This window comes from Balaenoptera ricei, chromosome 20 (genome assembly GCF_028023285.1).
Source record: "Balaenoptera ricei isolate mBalRic1 chromosome 20, mBalRic1.hap2, whole genome shotgun sequence".
Classification (NCBI taxonomy): Eukaryota; Metazoa; Chordata; class Mammalia; order Artiodactyla; family Balaenopteridae; genus Balaenoptera; species Balaenoptera ricei.
The window spans coordinates 20,043,868-20,067,057 of record NC_082658.1 but is presented as its reverse complement, the minus strand read 5'-3'; the positions used below and the strand labels follow the sequence as shown (position 1 = coordinate 20,067,057).

At 40.8% G+C, this 23,190-nt stretch overlaps 6 protein-coding genes across 6 annotated transcripts; all 6 read left to right on the top strand.

The window, feature by feature from the left end:
- Window positions 1–203: 203 nt before the first annotated feature.
- On the top strand, window positions 204–635 carry LOC132355576 (keratin-associated protein 9-3-like). The gene has a single exon (XM_059907998.1). The coding sequence runs from the start codon at window positions 204–206 to the stop codon at window positions 633–635; it is 432 nt and encodes a 143-aa protein (XP_059763981.1).
- A 3,154-nt stretch (window positions 636–3,789) lies between these two features.
- On the top strand, window positions 3,790–4,221 carry LOC132355541 (keratin-associated protein 9-3-like). Its single transcript, XM_059907966.1, has one exon. It carries the CDS (start codon window positions 3,790–3,792, stop codon window positions 4,219–4,221), a length of 432 nt encoding a protein of 143 aa, XP_059763949.1.
- Window positions 4,222–7,375: 3,154 nt separating this feature from the next.
- On the top strand, window positions 7,376–7,807 carry LOC132355564 (keratin-associated protein 9-3-like). The gene has a single exon (XM_059907987.1). The coding sequence runs from the start codon at window positions 7,376–7,378 to the stop codon at window positions 7,805–7,807; it is 432 nt and encodes a 143-aa protein (XP_059763970.1).
- A 3,154-nt stretch (window positions 7,808–10,961) lies between these two features.
- Window positions 10,962–11,393, top strand: LOC132355540 (keratin-associated protein 9-3-like). Its single transcript, XM_059907965.1, has one exon. The coding sequence runs from the start codon at window positions 10,962–10,964 to the stop codon at window positions 11,391–11,393; it is 432 nt and encodes a 143-aa protein (XP_059763948.1).
- A 3,154-nt stretch (window positions 11,394–14,547) lies between these two features.
- LOC132355125 (keratin-associated protein 9-3-like) lies at window positions 14,548–14,979 on the top strand. The gene has a single exon (XM_059907332.1). The coding sequence runs from the start codon at window positions 14,548–14,550 to the stop codon at window positions 14,977–14,979; it is 432 nt and encodes a 143-aa protein (XP_059763315.1).
- A 3,154-nt stretch (window positions 14,980–18,133) lies between these two features.
- LOC132355123 (keratin-associated protein 9-3-like) lies at window positions 18,134–18,565 on the top strand. The gene has a single exon (XM_059907331.1). The coding sequence runs from the start codon at window positions 18,134–18,136 to the stop codon at window positions 18,563–18,565; it is 432 nt and encodes a 143-aa protein (XP_059763314.1).
- Window positions 18,566–23,190: the final 4,625 nt, after the last annotated feature.

The following is a 23,190-nucleotide window of genomic DNA, read 5'->3' as shown; positions in this document are numbered from 1 at the left end:
TCCATTGAAAATGCTATTTATAACCTTAACAACTCAGGTATTAGCCAGTCAGAGACTGACTTCGCAATGGTATCAAGGAAAAATGCTAAATGTTAGGGAAATACACGGCTCTGCAGGATATATAAAAGGCCAGACGTAGGAAGTGCAGCCAAAACTCAGAAACTTCTCTTAACAAGTCAACTCTCAACCTAACTCCTGACACCATGGCCTGCTGTTCCACTAGCTTCTGTGGATTTCCCATCTGTTCCACTGGTGGGACCTGTGGCTCCAGCTGCTGTCAGCCAACCTGCTGCCAAACCGGGTGTTGCCAGCCAACCTTCTGCCAGACCAACTGCTGCCAGACCAGTGGCTGTGAGACTGGCTGTGGCATTGCTGGTAGCCTTGGCTGTGGCCAGGAGGGGGGCAGTGGAGCTGTGAGCTGCCGCACCAGGTGGTGCCGACCTGACTGCCGCGTGGAGGGCACCTGCCTGCCTCCCTGCTGTGTGGTGAGCTGCACCCCCCCGTGCTGCTGCCAGCTGCACCATGCCCAGGCCTCCTGCTGCCGCCCATCCTACTGTGGACGGTCCTGCTGCCGCCTAGCCTGCTGCTGCCAGCCCACCTGCTGTGAGTCCACTTGCTGGCAGCCCACCTGCTAAAAGCCAGGTTGCTGATTTTCAACTTGAAAGTTCAACTTCCACCTCAATCCATGAAGTAATTATCTCTTCAACCACCCCTGGACACTAACAAGTTCTTGAACTTTAATTGACTTTTTCTGAGGGGTGACCAAATATTTGGACTTCACAGACTTATCTGATTCCATTCAATACTAGAAAGATCTTGATCTCTCCACTAAGGCCACCAAAATACAAATTCGACCCAAGAAATGGGAAAACAAGTTTGCCTTGGGATTGACCTTCAGCAAGCCTCCTCTCCACAGCCCAAGGCTGCCAAAGCTGAGGAAGAACCATCTGTCCTTCTCAGACACATTCACCTCCTAAACTCCACCGTCTTGCAACTTTCACTTCCTATGAAAGGGGAATAATATACCGAGGTCTAATAAATTATACATATTTGGTACGGCAAACGTATCTCTTTTCCTTCATTGAGTGTCGCCAAAAAGATTCTAATCTGACTTTGATATCCCGTGGTACTCTTCTTACACCATGTTAGGATATATGATCAAATCCAGGGGAGGTTAATCCCCATAAAGAGCACAAACTAAAAATACCTGAGGGTTTACTGAGGGAAAGGTATTCCATGCTCATGGCTGGAAGAATTACTATTGTTAAAATGTCCGTACTACCTAAAGTAATCTACAGATTCAATGCAATCCTTATCAAAATTCCAATGGCGTTTTCCAGGATATAACAAACAATCCCAAAATTTGTATGGAACCACAAAAGGCCCTGAATAGCCAGAGCAATCTTGAGAAAGAAGAACAAAGCTGGAGGCATCTCATGCTCTGATTTCAAACTACACTACAAAGCTACAGTAATCAAAACAGCATGGTACTGACATAAAAGCAGACATATGCACAAATATGGAATAGAATAGAGAGCCCAGAATTAACCCTCACATATGTGGTCAAAAGATCTTCAACGGAGGTGCCAAGACCATTCAATAGGAAAGGGCAATCTTTTCAACAAATGGTGTGGGGAAAACCAGATGTCCACATGCAAAAAAATGAAGTTGGACCCTTATCTCAAAACATCTACAAAAGTTAACTCAAAATAGATCAAAGACTTACCTATAAAAGCTAAAACTATAAAACTCGTAAAAGAAAACACAGAGGAAAATCTTCGTGATATTGGATTTGGTAATGATTTCTTGGATATGACACCAAAAGAATAGACAACGAAAGTTAAAAAACAGGCAAACTGAACTACATCAAAATTAAAAACTTCTCTGCATCAAAGGACACAACAAAATGAAAAGGCGATCCACTGTATGGGAGAAGGTATTTGCAAATCATATATCTGATGAGGGGTTAGTATTCCACAATATATAAAGAACTCCTGCAACTCAACAACAAAACAAGAACAACAACCACAAACAACTGGGCAAAGGACATGAATGGACATATCTCCAAGGAAGATATACAAATGGCCAAAAAACCCATGAAAAGATGCTCAGTACCACTCATCATTAGGAAAATGCAGACCAAAACCACAGTGACATACCACCTCACATCCATTTGAATGGCTACTCTCAAGTAACTCAAAGTGTTGGCAAGGACATGGAAAAATTGGAACCCCTGTGCACTGCTGGCGTGAATGTAAAATGATACACCCACTACGGGAAACCGTATGGCAGTTACTCAAAAAATCAAAAATAGAATTACCATATGATCCAGCAGTTCTACTCCTAGGTATATACCCCAAAGAATTGACAGCGTGGTCTGGAAGAGATATTTGTACACTCATGTTCCTGGCAGCACTAATTGCAAATAGCTAAAAGGGGCAAGCAACCCAAGTGTCATCGAGGGATGAATGGATAAACAAATCGTGGAACAAGCGTACAATGGAATCTTATTCAGCCTTAAAAAGGAAGGAAATTCTGTCATATTCTACAATGTGGATGAATCTCGAGGACATTACGCTAAGTGAAATAAGCCAGTCACAAAAAGATAAATACTGTATGATTCAACTTACATGAGGTACAAAGAGCAGTCAAATTCATCAAAACACACATTAGAATGATGACTGCCAAGAGCTTGGGGAGGGGAGAATGGGGGAGTGGTTGTTTAATGGATATAGAGTTTCAGTTGTGTAAGACAAAAAGAGTTCTGGAGATTGATTGCACAACGATGTGAATATGCTTAACACTAGTGAACTGTACACTTAAAAATGGTTAAGATGGTAAATTTTATGTTATGTGTATTTTATTACAATGAAAATGTGTTTTAAATAAATAGGTATAGGAGACCCCAACTTTACTAAGCAAGACAATATATGTGTACATACACTGGTTTATGTTTGCACAAGCAGGGAGAAAGGTGTCAAAGTACGTGCACCAAAAGTATTAATATTGATTATCTCTGAAGTACTAGTCTTGGAAGGGATGTGTACGTTTTGGGGAAAGGAGGAAGAACATTAACTTTTCTTTATATGCCTGCCTACTGTTTGACTTATTAAAATGTGTATTTATTACTAGCATATTATGTTTAATTTAGTAGAGTCAGGAAACAATCCACAAGAAAAGTCATTAAGGGTTTCAGTTGGGAATATGTACATTGATAACAAAACTACTTGTTCGAGTTCTGAGGATCCTGTAACTTGCACAAACGGAACACAGAAAAGCATACTTCTTCTGATGCTGATGAATCAGGTGATAGCTCACGTTTTGATGACACTAATGGTAGCCATTCCAAGTCAAGACAAATTGTTTACGAAATCATGATCCTTAATTGAATGACCAGTTAGGGAGAGAATGTTCAGTTTAGATAAACTCTGCCTCAAGGTTGTCAAAGGACATTTATGACAAAGCAAGCCAGGGCAATGGTTGGCCCAAGTCTAGACTATCATGTGACTTCCATAATGAGCCTTGGCTTGATCCAAAGGGCAAAGAAGAAACATAATGAGATTTAATTGAACAATGACCCAAGCAGTCCATTGAAAATGCTATTTATAACCTTAACAACTCAGGTATTAGCCAGTCAGAGACTGACTTCGCAATGGTATCAAGGAAAAATGCTAAATGTTAGGGAAATACACGGCTCTGCAGGATATATAAAAGGCCAGACGTAGGAAGTGCAGCCAAAACTCAGAAACTTCTCTTAACAAGTCAACTCTCAACCTAACTCCTGACACCATGGCCTGCTGTTCCACTAGCTTCTGTGGATTTCCCATCTGTTCCACTGGTGGGACCTGTGGCTCCAGCTGCTGTCAGCCAACCTGCTGCCAAACCGGGTGTTGCCAGCCAACCTTCTGCCAGACCAACTGCTGCCAGACCAGTGGCTGTGAGACTGGCTGTGGCATTGCTGGTAGCCTTGGCTGTGGCCAGGAGGGAGGCAGTGGAGCTGTGAGCTGCCGCACCAGGTGGTGCCGACCTGACTGCCGCGTGGAGGGCACCTGCCTGCCTCCCTGCTGTGTGGTGAGCTGCACCCCCCCGTGCTGCTGCCAGCTGCACCATGCCCAGGCCTCCTGCTGCCGCCCATCCTACTGTGGACGGTCCTGCTGCCGCCTAGCCTGCTGCTGCCAGCCCACCTGCTGTGAGTCCACTTGCTGGCAGCCCACCTGCTAAAAGCCAGGTTGCTGATTTTCAACTTGAAAGTTCAACTTCCACCTCAATCCATGAAGTAATTATCTCTTCAACCACCCCTGGACACTAACAAGTTCTTGAACTTTAATTGACTTTTTCTGAGGGGTGACCAAATATTTGGACTTCACAGACTTATCTGATTCCATTCAATACTAGAAAGATCTTGATCTCTCCACTAAGGCCACCAAAATACAAATTCGACCCAAGAAATGGGAAAACAAGTTTGCCTTGGGATTGACCTTCAGCAAGCCTCCTCTCCACAGCCCAAGGCTGCCAAAGCTGAGGAAGAACCATCTGTCCTTCTCAGACACATTCACCTCCTAAACTCCACCGTCTTGCAACTTTCACTTCCTATGAAAGGGGAATAATATACCGAGGTCTAATAAATTATACATATTTGGTACGGCAAACGTATCTCTTTTCCTTCATTGAGTGTCGCCAAAAAGATTCTAATCTGACTTTGATATCCCGTGGTACTCTTCTTACACCATGTTAGGATATATGATCAAATCCAGGGGAGGTTAATCCCCATAAAGAGCACAAACTAAAAATACCTGAGGGTTTACTGAGGGAAAGGTATTCCATGCTCATGGCTGGAAGAATTACTATTGTTAAAATGTCCGTACTACCTAAAGTAATCTACAGATTCAATGCAATCCTTATCAAAATTCCAATGGCGTTTTCCAGGATATAACAAACAATCCCAAAATTTGTATGGAACCACAAAAGGCCCTGAATAGCCAGAGCAATCTTGAGAAAGAAGAACAAAGCTGGAGGCATCTCATGCTCTGATTTCAAACTACACTACAAAGCTACAGTAATCAAAACAGCATGGTACTGACATAAAAGCAGACATATGCACAAATATGGAATAGAATAGAGAGCCCAGAATTAACCCTCACATATGTGGTCAAAAGATCTTCAACGGAGGTGCCAAGACCATTCAATAGGAAAGGGCAATCTTTTCAACAAATGGTGTGGGGAAAACCAGATGTCCACATGCAAAAAAATGAAGTTGGACCCTTATCTCAAAACATCTACAAAAGTTAACTCAAAATAGATCAAAGACTTACCTATAAAAGCTAAAACTATAAAACTCGTAAAAGAAAACACAGAGGAAAATCTTCGTGATATTGGATTTGGTAATGATTTCTTGGATATGACACCAAAAGAATAGACAACGAAAGTTAAAAAACAGGCAAACTGAACTACATCAAAATTAAAAACTTCTCTGCATCAAAGGACACAACAAAATGAAAAGGCGATCCACTGTATGGGAGAAGGTATTTGCAAATCATATATCTGATGAGGGGTTAGTATTCCACAATATATAAAGAACTCCTGCAACTCAACAACAAAACAAGAACAACAACCACAAACAACTGGGCAAAGGACATGAATGGACATATCTCCAAGGAAGATATACAAATGGCCAAAAAACCCATGAAAAGATGCTCAGTACCACTCATCATTAGGAAAATGCAGACCAAAACCACAGTGACATACCACCTCACATCCATTTGAATGGCTACTCTCAAGTAACTCAAAGTGTTGGCAAGGACATGGAAAAATTGGAACCCCTGTGCACTGCTGGCGTGAATGTAAAATGATACACCCACTACGGGAAACCGTACGGCAGTTACTCAAAAAATCAAAAATAGAATTACCATATGATCCAGCAGTTCTACTCCTAGGTATATACCCCAAAGAATTGACAGCGTGGTCTGGAAGAGATATTTGTACACTCATGTTCCTGGCAGCACTAATTGCAAATAGCTAAAAGGGGCAAGCAACCCAAGTGTCATCGAGGGATGAATGGATAAACAAATCGTGGAACAAGCGTACAATGGAATCTTATTCAGCCTTAAAAAGGAAGGAAATTCTGTCATATTCTACAATGTGGATGAATCTCGAGGACATTACGCTAAGTGAAATAAGCCAGTCACAAAAAGATAAATACTGTATGATTCAACTTACATGAGGTACAAAGAGCAGTCAAATTCATCAAAACACACATTAGAATGATGACTGCCAAGAGCTTGGGGAGGGGAGAATGGGGGAGTGGTTGTTTAATGGATATAGAGTTTCAGTTGTGTAAGACAAAAAGAGTTCTGGAGATTGATTGCACAACGATGTGAATATGCTTAACACTAGTGAACTGTACACTTAAAAATGGTTAAGATGGTAAATTTTATGTTATGTGTATTTTATTACAATGAAAATGTGTTTTAAATAAATAGGTATAGGAGACCCCAACTTTACTAAGCAAGACAATATATGTGTACATACACTGGTTTATGTTTGCACAAGCAGGGAGAAAGGTGTCAAAGTACGTGCACCAAAAGTATTAATATTGATTATCTCTGAAGTACTAGTCTTGGAAGGGATGTGTACGTTTTGGGGAAAGGAGGAAGAACATTAACTTTTCTTTATATGCCTGCCTACTGTTTGACTTATTAAAATGTGTATTTATTACTAGCATATTATGTTTAATTTAGTAGAGTCAGGAAACAATCCACAAGAAAAGTCATTAAGGGTTTCAGTTGGGAATATGTACATTGATAACAAAACTACTTGTTCGAGTTCTGAGGATCCTGTAACTTGCACAAACGGAACACAGAAAAGCATACTTCTTCTGATGCTGATGAATCAGGTGATAGCTCACGTTTTGATGACACTAATGGTAGCCATTCCAAGTCAAGACAAATTGTTTACGAAATCATGATCCTTAATTGAATGACCAGTTAGGGGGAGAATGTTCAGTTTAGATAAACTCTGCCTCAAGGTTGCCAAAGGACATTTATGACAAAGCAAGCCAGGGCAATGGTTGGCCCAAGTCTAGACTATCATGTGACTTCCATAATGAGCCTTGGCTTGATCCAAAGGGCAAAGAAGAAACATAATGAGATTTAATTGAACAATGACCCAAGCAGTCCATTGAAAATGCTATTTATAACCTTAACAACTCAGGTATTAGCCAGTCAGAGACTGACTTCGCAATGGTATCAAGGAAAAATGCTAAATGTTAGGGAAATACACGGCTCTGCAGGATATATAAAAGGCCAGACGTAGGAAGTGCAGCCAAAACTCAGAAACTTCTCTTAACAAGTCAACTCTCAACCTAACTCCTGACACCATGGCCTGCTGTTCCACTAGCTTCTGTGGATTTCCCATCTGTTCCACTGGTGGGACCTGTGGCTCCAGCTGCTGTCAGCCAACCTGCTGCCAAACCGGGTGTTGCCAGCCAACCTTCTGCCAGACCAACTGCTGCCAGACCAGTGGCTGTGAGACTGGCTGTGGCATTGCTGGTAGCCTTGGCTGTGGCCAGGAGGGAGGCAGCGGAGCTGTGAGCTGCCGCACCAGGTGGTGCCGACCTGACTGCCGCGTGGAGGGCACCTGCCTGCCTCCCTGCTGTGTGGTGAGCTGCACCCCCCCGTGCTGCTGCCAGCTGCACCATGCCCAGGCCTCCTGCTGCCGCCCATCCTACTGTGGACGGTCCTGCTGCCGCCTAGCCTGCTGCTGCCAGCCCACCTGCTGTGAGCCCACTTGCTGGCAGCCCACCTGCTAAAAGCCAGGTTGCTGATTTTCAACTTGAAAGTTCAACTTCCACCTCAATCCATGAAGTAATTATCTCTTCAACCACCCCTGGACACTAACAAGTTCTTGAACTTTAATTGACTTTTTCTGAGGGGTGACCAAATATTTGGACTTCACAGACTTATCTGATTCCATTCAATACTAGAAAGATCTTGATCTCTCCACTAAGGCCACCAAAATACAAATTCGACCCAAGAAATGGGAAAACAAGTTTGCCTTGGGATTGACCTTCAGCAAGCCTCCTCTCCACAGCCCAAGGCTGCCAAAGCTGAGGAAGAACCATCTGTCCTTCTCAGACACATTCACCTCCTAAACTCCACCGTCTTGCAACTTTCACTTCCTATGAAAGGGGAATAATATACCGAGGTCTAATAAATTATACATATTTGGTACGGCAAACGTATCTCTTTTCCTTCATTGAGTGTCGCCAAAAAGATTCTAATCTGACTTTGATATCCCGTGGTACTCTTCTTACACCATGTTAGGATATATGATCAAATCCAGGGGAGGTTAATCCCCATAAAGAGCACAAACTAAAAATACCTGAGGGTTTACTGAGGGAAAGGTATTCCATGCTCATGGCTGGAAGAATTACTATTGTTAAAATGTCCGTACTACCTAAAGTAATCTACAGATTCAATGCAATCCTTATCAAAATTCCAATGGCGTTTTCCAGGATATAACAAACAATCCCAAAATTTGTATGGAACCACAAAAGGCCCTGAATAGCCAGAGCAATCTTGAGAAAGAAGAACAAAGCTGGAGGCATCTCATGCTCTGATTTCAAACTACACTACAAAGCTACAGTAATCAAAACAGCATGGTACTGACATAAAAGCAGACATATGCACAAATATGGAATAGAATAGAGAGCCCAGAATTAACCCTCACATATGTGGTCAAAAGATCTTCAACGGAGGTGCCAAGACCATTCAATAGGAAAGGGCAATCTTTTCAACAAATGGTGTGGGGAAAACCAGATGTCCACATGCAAAAAAATGAAGTTGGACCCTTATCTCAAAACATCTACAAAAGTTAACTCAAAATAGATCAAAGACTTACCTATAAAAGCTAAAACTATAAAACTCGTAAAAGAAAACACAGAGGAAAATCTTCGTGATATTGGATTTGGTAATGATTTCTTGGATATGACACCAAAAGAATAGACAACGAAAGTTAAAAAACAGGCAAACTGAACTACATCAAAATTAAAAACTTCTCTGCATCAAAGGACACAACAAAATGAAAAGGCAATCTACTGTATGGGAGAAGGTATTTGCAAATCATATATCTGATGAGGGGTTAGTATTCCACAATATATAAAGAACTCCTGCAACTCAACAACAAAACAAGAACAACAACCACAAACAACTGGGCAAAGGACATGAATGGACATATCTCCAAGGAAGATATACAAATGGCCAGAAAACCCATGAAAACATGCTCAGTACCACTCATCATTAGGAAAATGCAGACCAAAACCACAGTGACATACCACCTCACATCCATTTGAATGGCTACTCTCAAGTAACTCAAAGTGTTGGCAAGGACATGGAAAAATTGGAACCCCTGTGCACTGCTGGCGTGAATGTAAAATGATACACCCACTACGGGAAACCGTACGGCAGTTACTCAAAAAATCAAAAATAGAATTACCATATGATCCAGCAGTTCTACTCCTAGGTATATACCCCAAAGAATTGACAGCGTGGTCTGGAAGAGATATTTGTACACTCATGTTCCTGGCAGCACTAATTGCAAATAGCTAAAAGGGGCAAGCAACCCAAGTGTCATCGAGGGATGAATGGATAAACAAATCGTGGAACAAGCGTACAATGGAATCTTATTCAGCCTTAAAAAGGAAGGAAATTCTGTCATATTCTACAATGTGGATGAATCTCGAGGACATTACGCTAAGTGAAATAAGCCAGTCACAAAAAGATAAATACTGTATGATTCAACTTACATGAGGTACAAAGAGCAGTCAAATTCATCAAAACACACATTAGAATGATGACTGCCAAGAGCTTGGGGAGGGGAGAATGGGGGAGTGGTTGTTTAATGGATATAGAGTTTCAGTTGTGTAAGACAAAAAGAGTACTGGAGATTGATCGCACAACGATGTGAATATGCTTAACACTAGTGAACTGTACACTTAAAAATGGTTAAGATGGTAAATTTTATGTCATGTGTATTTTATTACAATGAAAATGTTTTTTAAATAAATAGGTATAGGAGACGCCAACTTTACTAAGCAAGACAATGTATGTGTACATACACTGGTTTATGTTTGCACAAGCAGGGAGAAATGTGTCAAAGTACGTGCACCAAAAGTATTAATATTGATTATCTCTGAAGTACTAGTCTTGGAAGGGATGTGTACGTTTTGGGGAAAGGAGGAAGAACATTAACTTTTCTTTATATGCCTGCCTACTGTTTGACTTATTAAAATGTGTATTTATTACTAGCATATTATGTTTAATTTAGTAGAGTCAGGAAACAATCCACAAGAAAAGTCATTAAGGGTTTCAGTTGGGAATATGTACATTGATAACAAAACTACTTGTTCGAGTTCTGAGGATCCTGTAACTTGCACAAACGGAACACAGAAAAGCATACTTCTTCTGATGCTGATGAATCAGGTGATAGCTCACGTTTTGATGACACTAATGGTAGCCATTCCAAGTCAAGACAAATTGTTTACGAAATCATGATCCTTAATTGAATGACCAGTTAGGGAGAGAATGTTCAGTTTAGATAAACTCTGCCTCAAGGTTGTCAAAGGACATTTATGACAAAGCAAGCCAGGGCAATGGTTGGCCCAAGTCTAGACTATCATGTGACTTCCATAATGAGCCTTGGCTTGATCCAAAGGGCAAAGAAGAAACATAATGAGATTTAATTGAACAATGACCCAAGCAGTCCATTGAAAATGCTATTTATAACCTTAACAACTCAGGTATTAGCCAGTCAGAGACTGACTTCGCAATGGTATCAAGGAAAAATGCTAAATGTTAGGGAAATACACGGCTCTGCAGGATATATAAAAGGCCAGACGTAGGAAGTGCAGCCAAAACTCAGAAACTTCTCTTAACAAGTCAACTCTCAACCTAACTCCTGACACCATGGCCTGCTGTTCCACTAGCTTCTGTGGATTTCCCATCTGTTCCACTGGTGGGACCTGTGGCTCCAGCTGCTGTCAGCCAACCTGCTGCCAAACCGGGTGTTGCCAGCCAACCTTCTGCCAGACCAACTGCTGCCAGACCAGTGGCTGTGAGACTGGCTGTGGCATTGCTGGTAGCCTTGGCTGTGGCCAGGAGGGGGGCAGTGGAGCTGTGAGCTGCCGCACCAGGTGGTGCCGACCTGACTGCCGCGTGGAGGGCACCTGCCTGCCTCCCTGCTGTGTGGTGAGCTGCACCCCCCCGTGCTGCTGCCAGCTGCACCATGCCCAGGCCTCCTGCTGCCGCCCATCCTACTGTGGACGGTCCTGCTGCCGCCTAGCCTGCTGCTGCCAGCCCACCTGCTGTGAGTCCACTTGCTGGCAGCCCACCTGCTAAAAGCCAGGTTGCTGATTTTCAACTTGAAAGTTCAACTTCCACCTCAATCCATGAAGTAATTATCTCTTCAACCACCCCTGGACACTAACAAGTTCTTGAACTTTAATTGACTTTTTCTGAGGGGTGACCAAATATTTGGACTTCACAGACTTATCTGATTCCATTCAATACTAGAAAGATCTTGATCTCTCCACTAAGGCCACCAAAATACAAATTCGACCCAAGAAATGGGAAAACAAGTTTGCCTTGGGATTGACCTTCAGCAAGCCTCCTCTCCACAGCCCAAGGCTGCCAAAGCTGAGGAAGAACCATCTGTCCTTCTCAGACCCATTCACCTCCTAAACTCCACCGTCTTGCAACTTTCACTTCCTATGAAAGGGGAATAATATACCGAGGTCTAATAAATTATACATATTTGGTACGGCAAACGTATCTCTTTTCCTTCATTGAGTGTCGCCAAAAAGATTCTAATCTGACTTTGATATCCCGTGGTACTCTTCTTACACCATGTTAGGATATATGATCAAATCCAGGGGAGGTTAATCCCCATAAAGAGCACAAACTAAAAATACCTGAGGGTTTACTGAGGGAAAGGTATTCCACGCTCATGGCTGGAAGAATTACTATTGTTAAAATGTCCGTACTACCTAAAGTAATCTACAGATTCAATGCAATCCTTATCAAAATTCCAATGGCGTTTTCCAGGATATAACAAACAATCCCAAAATTTGTATGGAACCACAAAAGGCCCTGAATAGCCAGAGCAATCTTGAGAAAGAAGACCAAAGCTGGATGCATCTCATGCTCTGATTTCAAACTACACTACAAAGCTACAGTAATCAAAACAGCATGGTACTGACATAAAAGCAGACATATGCACAAATATGGAATAGAATAGAGAGCCCAGAATTAACCCTCAGATATGTGGTCAAAAGATCTTCAACGGAGGGGCCAAGACCATTCAATAGGAAAGGGCAATCTTTTCAACAAATGGTGTGGGGAAAACCAGATGTCCACATGCAAAAAAATGAAGTTGGACCCTTATCTCAAAACATCTACAAAAGTTAACTCAAAATAGATCAAAGACTTACCTATAAAAGCTAAAACTATAAAACTCGTAAAAGAAAACACAGAGGAAAATCTTCGTGATACTGGATTTGGTAATGATTTCTTGGATATGACACCAAAAGAATAGACAACGAAAGTTAAAAAACAGGCAAACTGAACTACATCAAAATTAAAAACTTCTCTGCATCAAAGGACACAACAAAATGAAACGGCGATCCACTGTATGGGAGAAGGTATTTGCAAATCATATATCTGATGAGGGGTTAGTATTCCACAATATATAAAGAACTCCTGCAACTCAACAACAAAACAAGAACAACAACCACAAACAACTGGGCAAAGGACATGAATGGACATATCTCCAAGGAAGATATACAAATGGCCAAAAAACCCATGAAAAGATGCTCAGTACCACTCATCATTAGGAAAATGCAGACCAAAACCACAGTGACATACCACCTCACATCCATTTGAATGGCTACTCTCAAGTAACTCAAAGTGTTGGCAAGGACATGGAAAAATTGGAACCCCTGTGCACTGCTGGCGTGAATGTAAAATGATACACCCACTACGGGAAACCGTATGGCAGTTACTCAAAAAATCAAAAATAGAATTACCATATGATCCAGCAGTTCTACTCCTAGGTATATACCCCAAAGAATTGACAGCGTGGTCTGGAAGAGATATTTGTACACTCATGTTCCTGGCAGCACTAATTGCAAATAGCTAAAAGGGGCAAGCAACCCAAGTGTCATCGAGGGATGAATGGATAAACAAATCGTGGAACAAGCGTACAATGGAATCTTATTCAGCCTTAAAAAGGAAGGAAATTCTGTCATATTCTACAATGTGGATGAATCTCGAGGACATTACGCTAAGTGAAATAAGCCAGTCACAAAAAGATAAATACTGTATGATTCAACTTACATGAGGTACAAAGAGCAGTCAAATTCATCAAAACACACATTAGAATGATGACTGCCAAGAGCTTGGGGAGGGGAGAATGGGGGAGTGGTTGTTTAATGGATATAGAGTTTCAGTTGTGTAAGACAAAAAGAGTTCTGGAGATTGATCGCACAACGATGTGAATATGCTTAACACTAGTGAACTGTACACTTAAAAATGGTTAAGATGGTAAATTTTATGTTATGTGTATTTTATTACAATGAAAATGTGTTTTAAATAAATAGGTATAGGAGACCCCAACTTTACTAAGCAAGACAATATATGTGTACATACACTGGTTTATGTTTGCACAAGCAGGGAGAAAGGTGTCAAAGTACGTGCACCAAAAGTATTAATATTGATTATCTCTGAAGTACTAGTCTTGGAAGGGATGTGTACGTTTTGGGGAAAGGAGGAAGAACATTAACTTTTCTTTATATGCCTGCCTACTGTTTGACTTATTAAAATGTGTATTTATTACTAGCATATTATGTTTAATTTAGTAGAGTCAGGAAACAATCCACAAGAAAAGTCATTAAGGGTTTCAGTTGGGAATATGTACATTGATAACAAAACTACTTGTTCGAGTTCTGAGGATCCTGTAACTTGCACAAACGGAACACAGAAAAGCATACTTCTTCTGATGCTGATGAATCAGGTGATAGCTCACGTTTTGATGACACTAATGGTAGCCATTCCAAGTCAAGACAAATTGTTTACGAAATCATGATCCTTAATTGAATGACCAGTTAGGGAGAGAATGTTCAGTTTAGATAAACTCTGCCTCAAGGTTGTCAAAGGACATTTATGACAAAGCAAGCCAGGGCAATGGTTGGCCCAAGTCTAGACTATCATGTGACTTCCATAATGAGCCTTGGCTTGATCCAAAGGGCAAAGAAGAAACATAATGAGATTTAATTGAACAATGACCCAAGCAGTCCATTGAAAATGCTATTTATAACCTTAACAACTCAGGTATTAGCCAGTCAGAGACTAACTTCGCAATGGTATCAAGGAAAAATGCTAAATGTTAGGGAAATACACGGCTCTGCAGGATATATAAAAGGCCAGACGTAGGAAGTGCAGCCAAAACTCAGAAACTTCTCTTAACAAGTCAACTCTCAACCTAACTCCTGACACCATGGCCTGCTGTTCCACTAGCTTCTGTGGATTTCCCATCTGTTCCACTGGTGGGACCTGTGGCTCCAGCTGCTGTCAGCCAACCTGCTGCCAAACCGGGTGTTGCCAGCCAACCTTCTGCCAGACCAACTGCTGCCAGACCAGTGGCTGTGAGACTGGCTGTGGCATTGCTGGTAGCCTTGGCTGTGGCCAGGAGGGGGGCAGCGGAGCTGTGAGCTGCCGCACCAGGTGGTGCCGACCTGACTGCCGCGTGGAGGGCACCTGCCTGCCTCCCTGCTGTGTGGTGAGCTGCACCCCCCCGTGCTGCTGCCAGCTGCACCATGCCCAGGCCTCCTGCTGCCGCCCATCCTACTGTGGACGGTCCTGCTGCCGCCTAGCCTGCTGCTGCCAGCCCACCTGCTGTGAGTCCACTTGCTGGCAGCCCACCTGCTAAAAGCCAGGTTGCTGATTTTCAACTTGAAAGTTCAACTTCCACCTCAATCCATGAAGTAATTATCTCTTCAACCACCCCTGGACACTAACAAGTTCTTGAACTTTAATTGACTTTTTCTGAGGGGTGACCAAATATTTGGACTTCACAGACTTATCTGATTCCATTCAATACTAGAAAGATCTTGATCTCTCCACTAAGGCCACCAAAATACAAATTCGACCCAAGAAATGGGAAAACAAGTTTGCCTTGGGATTGACCTTCAGCAAGCCTCCTCTCCACAGCCCAAGGCTGCCAAAGCTGAGGAAGAACCATCTGTCCTTCTCAGACCCATTCACCTCCTAAACTCCACCGTCTTGCAACTTTCACTTCCTATGAAAGGGGAATAATATACCGAGGTCTAATAAATTATACATATTTGGTACGGCAAACGTATCTCTTTTCCTTCATTGAGTGTCGCCAAAAAGATTCTAATCTGACTTTGATATCCCGTGGTACTCTTCTTACACCATGTTAGGATATATGATCAAATCCAGGGGAGGTTAATCCCCATAAAGAGCACAAACTAAAAATACCTGAGGGTTTACTGAGGGAAAGGTATTCCACGCTCATGGCTGGAAGAATTACTATTGTTAAAATGTCCGTACTACCTAAAGTAATCTACAGATTCAATGCAATCCTTATCAAAATCCCAATGGCGTTTTCCAGGATATAACAAACAATCCCAAAATTTGTATGGAACCACAAAAGGCCCTGAATAGCCAGAGCAATCTTGAGAAAGAAGACCAAAGCTGGAGGCATCTCATGCTCTGATTTCAAACTACACTACAAAGCTACAGTAATCAAAACAGCATGGTACTGACATAAAAGCAGACATATGCACAAATATGGAATAGAATAGAGAGCCCAGAATTAACCCTCACATATGTGGTCAAAAGATCTTCAACGGAGGGGCCAAGACCATTCAATAGGAAAGGGCAATCTTTTCAACAAATGGTGTGGGGAAAACCAGATGTCCACATGCAAAAAAATGAAGTTGGACCCTTATCTCAAAACATCTACAAAAGTTAACTCAAAATAGATCAAAGACTTACCTATAAAAGCTAAAACTATAAAACTCGTAAAAGAAAACACAGAGGAAAATCTTCGTGATACTGGATTTGGTAATGATTTCTTGGATATGACACCAAAAGAATAGACAACGAAAGTTAAAAAACAGGCAAACTGAACTACATCAAAATTAAAAACTTCTCTGCATCAAAGGACACAACAAAATGAAACGGCGATCCACTGTATGGGAGAAGGTATTTGCAAATCATATATCTGATGAGGGGTTAGTATTCCACAATATATAAAGAACTCCTGCAACTCAACAACAAAACAAGAACAACAACCACAAACAACTGGGCAAAGGACATGAATGGACATATCTCCAAGGAAGATATACAAATGGCCAAAAAACCCATGAAAAGATGCTCAGTACCACTCATCATTAGGAAAATGCAGACCAAAACCACAGTGACATACCACCTCACATCCATTTGAATGGCTACTCTCAAGTAACTCAAAGTGTTGGCAAGGACATGGAAAAATTGGAACCCCTGTGCACTGCTGGCGTGAATGTAAAATGATACACCCACTACGGGAAACCGTATGGCAGTTACTCAAAAAATCAAAAATAGAATTACCATATGATCCAGCAGTTCTACTCCTAGGTATATACCCCAAAGAATTGACAGCGTGGTCTGGAAGAGATATTTGTACACTCATGTTCCTGGCAGCACTAATTGCAAATAGCTAAAAGGGGCAAGCAACCCAAGTGTCATCGAGGGATGAATGGATAAACAAATCGTGGAACAAGCGTACAATGGAATCTTATTCAGCCTTAAAAAGGAAGGAAATTCTGTCATATTCTACAATGTGGATGAATCTCGAGGACATTACGCTAAGTGAAATAAGCCAGTCACAAAAAGATAAATACTGTATGATTCAACTTACATGAGGTACAAAGAGCAGTCAAATTCATCAAAACACACATTAGAATGATGACTGCCAAGAGCTTGGGGAGGGGAGAATGGGGGAGTGGTTGTTTAATGGATATAGAGTTTCAGTTGTGTAAGACAAAAAGAGTTCTGGAGATTGATCGCACAACGATGTGAATATGCTTAACACTAGTGAACTGTACACTTAAAAATGGTTAAGATGGTAAATTTTATGTTATGTGTATTTTATTACAATGAAAATGTGTTTTAAATAAATAGGTATAGGAGACCCCAACTTTACTAAGCAAGACAATATATGTGTACATACACTGGTTTATGTTTGCACAAGCAGGGAGAAAGGTGTCAAAGTACGTGCACCAAAAGTATTAATATTGATTATCTCTGAAGTACTAGTCTTGGAAGGGATGTGTACGTTTTGGGGAAAGGAGGAAGAACATTAACTTTTCTTTATATGCCTGCCTACTGTTTGACTTATTAAAATGTGTATTTATTACTAGCATATTATGTTTAATTTAGTAGAGTCAGGAAACAATCCACAAGAAAAGTCATTAAGGGTTTCAGTTGGGAATATGTACATTGATAACAAAACTACTTGTTCGAGTTCTGAGGATCCTGTAACTTGCACAAACGGAACACAGAAAAGCATACTTCTTCTGATGCTGATGAATCAGGTGATAGCTCACGTTTTGATGACACTAATGGTAGCCATTCCAAGTCAAGACAAATTGTTTACGAAATCATGATCCTTAATTGAATGACCAGTTAGGGAGAGAATGTTCAGTTTAGATAAACTCTGCCTCAAGGTTGTCAAAGGACATTTATGACAAAGCAAGCCAGGGCAATGGTTGGCCCAAGTCTAGACTATCATGTGACTTCCATAATGAGCCTTGGCTTGATCCAAAGGGCAAAGAAGAAACATAATGAGATTTAATTGAACAATGACCCAAGCAGTCCATTGAAAATGCTATTTATAACCTTAACAACTCAGGTATTAGCCAGTCAGAGACTGACTTCGCAATGGTATCAAGGAAAAATGCTAAATGTTAGGGAAATACACGGCTCTGCAGGATATATAAAAGGCCAGACGTAGGAAGTGCAGCCAAAACTCAGAAACTTCTCTTAACAAGTCAACTCTCAACCTAACTCCTGACACCATGGCCTGCTGTTCCACTAGCTTCTGTGGATTTCCCATCTGTTCCACTGGTGGGACCTGTGGCTCCAGCTGCTGTCAGCCAACCTGCTGCCAAACCGGGTGTTGCCAGCCAACCTTCTGCCAGACCAACTGCTGCCAGACCAGTGGCTGTGAGACTGGCTGTGGCATTGCTGGTAGCCTTGGCTGTGGCCAGGAGGGAGGCAGCGGAGCTGTGAGCTGCCGCACCAGGTGGTGCCGACCTGACTGCCGCGTGGAGGGCACCTGCCTGCCTCCCTGCTGTGTGGTGAGCTGCACCCCCCCGTGCTGCTGCCAGCTGCACCATGCCCAGGCCTCCTGCTGCCGCCCATCCTACTGTGGACGGTCCTGCTGCCGCCTAGCCTGCTGCTGCCAGCCCACCTGCTGTGAGCCCACTTGCTGGCAGCCCACCTGCTAAAAGCCAGGTTGCTGATTTCAATTGCCCAGGACACAGTATCTCTGAACAACTTATCCTCTCAACCACCCATTGGTAGACAACTAACAAGTTCTTAGGCTTCCATTTGGGTTTTTGTTATGGGAGCTAGCAAGTATATGAGTTTTATCTGATTCCATTCTGCAGTGAGTATCTTGACTTTCCTCTATGGACACAGAAATGGTGCAAACCACCTGCTGATCCTCAAATTGCTTTGAATATACTACTTCTGATTTTCATGGAAGATTGAAAATTGCTGACATATTGTGTAATTTATCCTTGTGAACTGTCCACAAGTTTATTTTTCCCCGCTTTATTATCTATTTTTAGCTTCTGTTTACCTGAAAATTTTTCCAACATCAAAGGCACCAGAGTATAGCCAAGTGACATCTTCAGATGTCCCTGGAGAGAATAGAAGCCTTTCACCCAACAGTCAGTTTTTAAGAAGGAGACTAGACTTTTCCATATTTCAACATTTGATTCCATTCTCCCCTTTTATGGTTAAGAATGATCTCGCCTATTTGCTATTTCAATTATTTCTGTGAAACACTGTCTCCTGTCATTTCTTAATAAATATTATATACTGGGCAAAGAAACCATGGTCTTTGTTTCTACTTGTACATAAAATGGGTTAATTTCTTATAATTCAAGAATTCCTATTTGATAGAAATACATTTGCTTCTTTTTAAAAGACTTAAGTCATATATAGTGTAATCATTCACTCATTCATTTCTTCAGTAAAAATTTATTGACCACCACTTCTAAAGCAGGAACTATGGAGGTGAGAAAGATGAAGAACTGGGGGTTTCCCTGGTGGTGCAGTGGTTAAGAATCTGCCTACCAATGCAGGGGAGAGGGGTTTGAGCCCTGGTCCGGGAAGATCCCACATGCCACCGAGCAGCTAAGCCCATCCGAGCAACAACTACTGAGCCTGCATGTCACAACTACTGAAGCCCTTACGCCTAGAGCCCGTGCTCCGCAACAAGAGAAGCCACTGCAATGAGAAGCCTGCACACCACAACGAAGAGTAGCCCCTGCTCGCCACAACTAGAGAAAGCCCACGCAACAACGAAGACCCAATGTAGCCAAAAATAAATAAATAATAAGTAAATAAATAAATAATTGAAAATAATTTTTAAAGAAAGATGAAGAGTTAATTCTTATCCTTGAGGACCTTACTATCCAAAAAGAAAAAGTATATATGTGAAAGTAGTTACATACAATATGACAAGATAAATTGTATTCTTTTAGCAGTTGATAGAGGAAAACTCCTTCTCTCTTAGCGATAGATGCTTTTGTGGCCACTATTCCTTGACAGTGAACTTTCAATAGGTGCATCCACATGGGACAAGTGTATTGGCAACCCCAAAAGGATAAGAAACGATTATACATGAAACAAAGAGAGGAACACTTTTTACTCCATAAAGGGAGTCAGGAGAAAAAAAAAGAGGAGCGATCTAGTCAGGAATTTATGAATATTACTCTATTATCCCTCCCCATTAAGTTACCAAACTCACAGAATCCTTGGGTATGGATCAACTTTCCTGTGAAAACCAGTGAAAGAGCTAAGTATCCTGTCTGAGTTGATTCAAGGGAAGATGGAAACAGCCCAGAAGCCAGATGGAGCAAGGGAGACCACAAGAAAGTAATGCCTTAGGAACTCCCAGAAACTGTGGAGGGAATTTGTATAGTCAATGCTGTGGAAAGCAACATCTTGGTTACTTAGACTGCAAAGAATACAGAAGTGCTAAAGACAGGATTTCAAAAAGGAAGAGATCACTTTGGGACCAGCAGGGGGTATCCTGGGGGGAGCTTCAGGGAAGCCTCTCACGAGGGAGGTAATCTTTGAAGTGGGTCTTCAGCGTCATTCTAAACGGAAAGAAAAGTGTTACTTAAACACCTTGTCAGTCATATCATTTGCAAATATTTTCTCCCATTCAGTAGGTTGTCTTTTCATTTTGTTGATGGTTTCCTTTGCTGTGCCAAACCTTTAAGTTTATTTATTTGTTTATTTTTGTTTTTATTTCTTTTGTCTTAGGAGACAGATCCAAAAAAATATTGCTATGGTTTATGTCAAAGAGTGTTCTGCCTACGTTCTCTTCTAGGATTTTTATAGTTTCCAGTCTTACATTTAGGTCTTTAATCCATTTTGAGTTTATTTTTGTACATAGTGTAAGGAAATGTTCTCATATCATTCTTTCATGTGTAGCTGTCCAGTTTTACCAGCATCACTCACTGAAGAGACAGTCTTTTCTCCATTGTATATTTTTGCCTCCTTTGTCATAGATTAATTGACTGTAGGTGCATGGGTTTATTTCTGGGCTCTCTATTCTGTTCCTTTGATCTATGTGTCTGTTTTTTGTGCCAGAACCATGCTATTTTGATTACTGTAGCTTTGTAGTATTGTCTGAAGTCAGGGAGGGTGATACCTCCAGTTTTGCTCTTTTTTCCTCATGATTGGCAATTCTGGGTCTTTTGTGGTTCCATATAAATTTTAAGATTATTTGTTCCAGTTCTGTGAAAAGTGTCATGGGTATTTTGATAGGGATCACATTAAATCTGTAGGTTGCTTTGGGTAGTATGGCCACTTTAACAATATTAATTCTTCCAATCCAAGAGCATGGGATAGCTTTTCATTTCCTTGTTTCATCTTTAATTTCCTTCATCAGTGTTTTATAGTTTTTGGAATATAGGTCTTTCAACTCCTTGGTTAAACTTATTCCTAGGTATTTTCTTCTTTTTGATACAATTTTAAACGGGTTTTTTTTTTAAACTTTCTCTTTCTGATAGATCATTATTAGTGTATAGAAAAGCAATAGATTTCTGTGTATTAATCTTGTATTCTGCAGCTTTGCTGAATTTATTCATTAATTCTAATAGTTTTTTGGTGGAGACTTTAGGGTCTTCTATATAAAGTATCATGTCATCTGCGAATAGTGACGGTTTTACTTCTTCCCTTCCAATTTGGATGCCTTTTATTTCTTTTTCTCAACTGATTGCTGTGGCTAGGACTTCTAATACTATGTTAAATAGAAAGGTTGAGAGCAGTCATCCTTGTTTTGTTCCTGAATTTAGAGGAAATATTTTCAGCTTTTCACTGTTGAGTAAGATGTTAGCTGTGGGTTTGTCATAAATGACCTTTACTATGTTGAGATATGTTCCCTCTATAGAAACTTTGATGAGAGTTTTTATCATGAGTGCCTACTGAGATAATCTTGTACAACTTAATATCAAAAAAACAAGCAACCCATTCAAAATATGGGCAGAAGACCTGAATAGACATTTTTCCAAAGAAGACATACAGATTGCCAACAGGCACATGCAAAGATGCTCAACACAGCTAATTATTAGAGAAATAAAAATCAAATCAGCAATGAGATCATCTCACACCTATCAGAATGGCTATCATCAAAAAGTCTACCAATAACAAATGTTGGTGAGGATGTGGAGAAAAGGGAACACTTGTACACTGTTGGTGGGAATGTAAATTGGTGCAACCACTACAGAAAATATTATGGAGGTTCCTCAAAAAACTAAAAGTAGAACTACCATACAATCCAGCAATTCCACTCCCAGGTATATAGTTGGAAAAAATGACAACACTAGTTTGAAAAGATATATGCACCCCAATGTTCATAGCAGCACTATTTACAATAGCCAAGACATGGAAGCAACCCAAGTGTCCATCGACATACAAATGGATAAAGAAGATGGGTATATATACATATACAATGAAATATTACTCAGCCAGAAAAAAAAGAATGAAATTCTGCCATTTGCAGCAAAGTGAATGGACCTAGAGAATATTATGCTTTAGGGAAACAAGTAAGAGAAAGACAAATACTGTATGATATCATTTATATGTGGAACCTAAAAAATAGAAAAAATGAATGTATATGGCAAAAGAGAAACAGACTCACAAATATACAAAACTAATGGTTACCATTGGGGAGAGGGATGGTGGGAGGGGCAAGGTAGGAATATGGGATTAAGAGATACAAACTACTATGTATAAAATGATTAGCAACAAGGATATATTGTACAGTACATTATTTTGTAATAACTTTTAATGGAGTATAATCTATAAAATACTGAATCACTATGCTGTACACCTAAAACTAATATAATATTGTAAATCAACTATACTTCAACTTAAAATTTTTTAAATAAATAAATAGCTCAACCTACACACCTGTTGGAATTGATAAAATCCAAAGCACTGATGACACTAAACGCTGGTGACATGTACATGGAGCAATAGAAACACTTGCTCATGGCTGGTGGGAAAGCAAAATGATACAGCCACTTTAATCTGGAAGACCTTTGGGCAATTTCTTACAAAGGTAAATATATACTTGCTATACAATTCAGCAATTTCTCTCCTGAATATTCACCCAAATAAGCTGAAAACATATGCCTATGATAAAACCTGCACGAAACGTTTATAGCAGCTTTATTTGTAACTTCTAAAAATTGGAAGCAACCACTATGTTCTTCAATACATGAATGTGTAAACAAACTGTATTACATCAATCCAATGAAATACTATTCTGTGATAAAAAGAAATGACTTAACAAGCCACAAAAGGACATGGAAGAATCTTAAATGCA

What these genes read in the sequence shown, in the direction of transcription:
- LOC132355541 (XM_059907966.1), top strand. Translation starts at nt 3,790, where the DNA reads ATGGCCTGCTGTTCCACTAGCTTCTGTGGATTTCCCATCTGTTCCACT.
- LOC132355125 (XM_059907332.1), top strand. Translation starts at nt 14,548, where the DNA reads ATGGCCTGCTGTTCCACTAGCTTCTGTGGATTTCCCATCTGTTCCACT.
- LOC132355564 (XM_059907987.1), top strand. Translation starts at nt 7,376, where the DNA reads ATGGCCTGCTGTTCCACTAGCTTCTGTGGATTTCCCATCTGTTCCACT.
- LOC132355576 (XM_059907998.1), top strand. Translation starts at nt 204, where the DNA reads ATGGCCTGCTGTTCCACTAGCTTCTGTGGATTTCCCATCTGTTCCACT.
- LOC132355540 (XM_059907965.1), top strand. Translation starts at nt 10,962, where the DNA reads ATGGCCTGCTGTTCCACTAGCTTCTGTGGATTTCCCATCTGTTCCACT.
- LOC132355123 (XM_059907331.1), top strand. Translation starts at nt 18,134, where the DNA reads ATGGCCTGCTGTTCCACTAGCTTCTGTGGATTTCCCATCTGTTCCACT.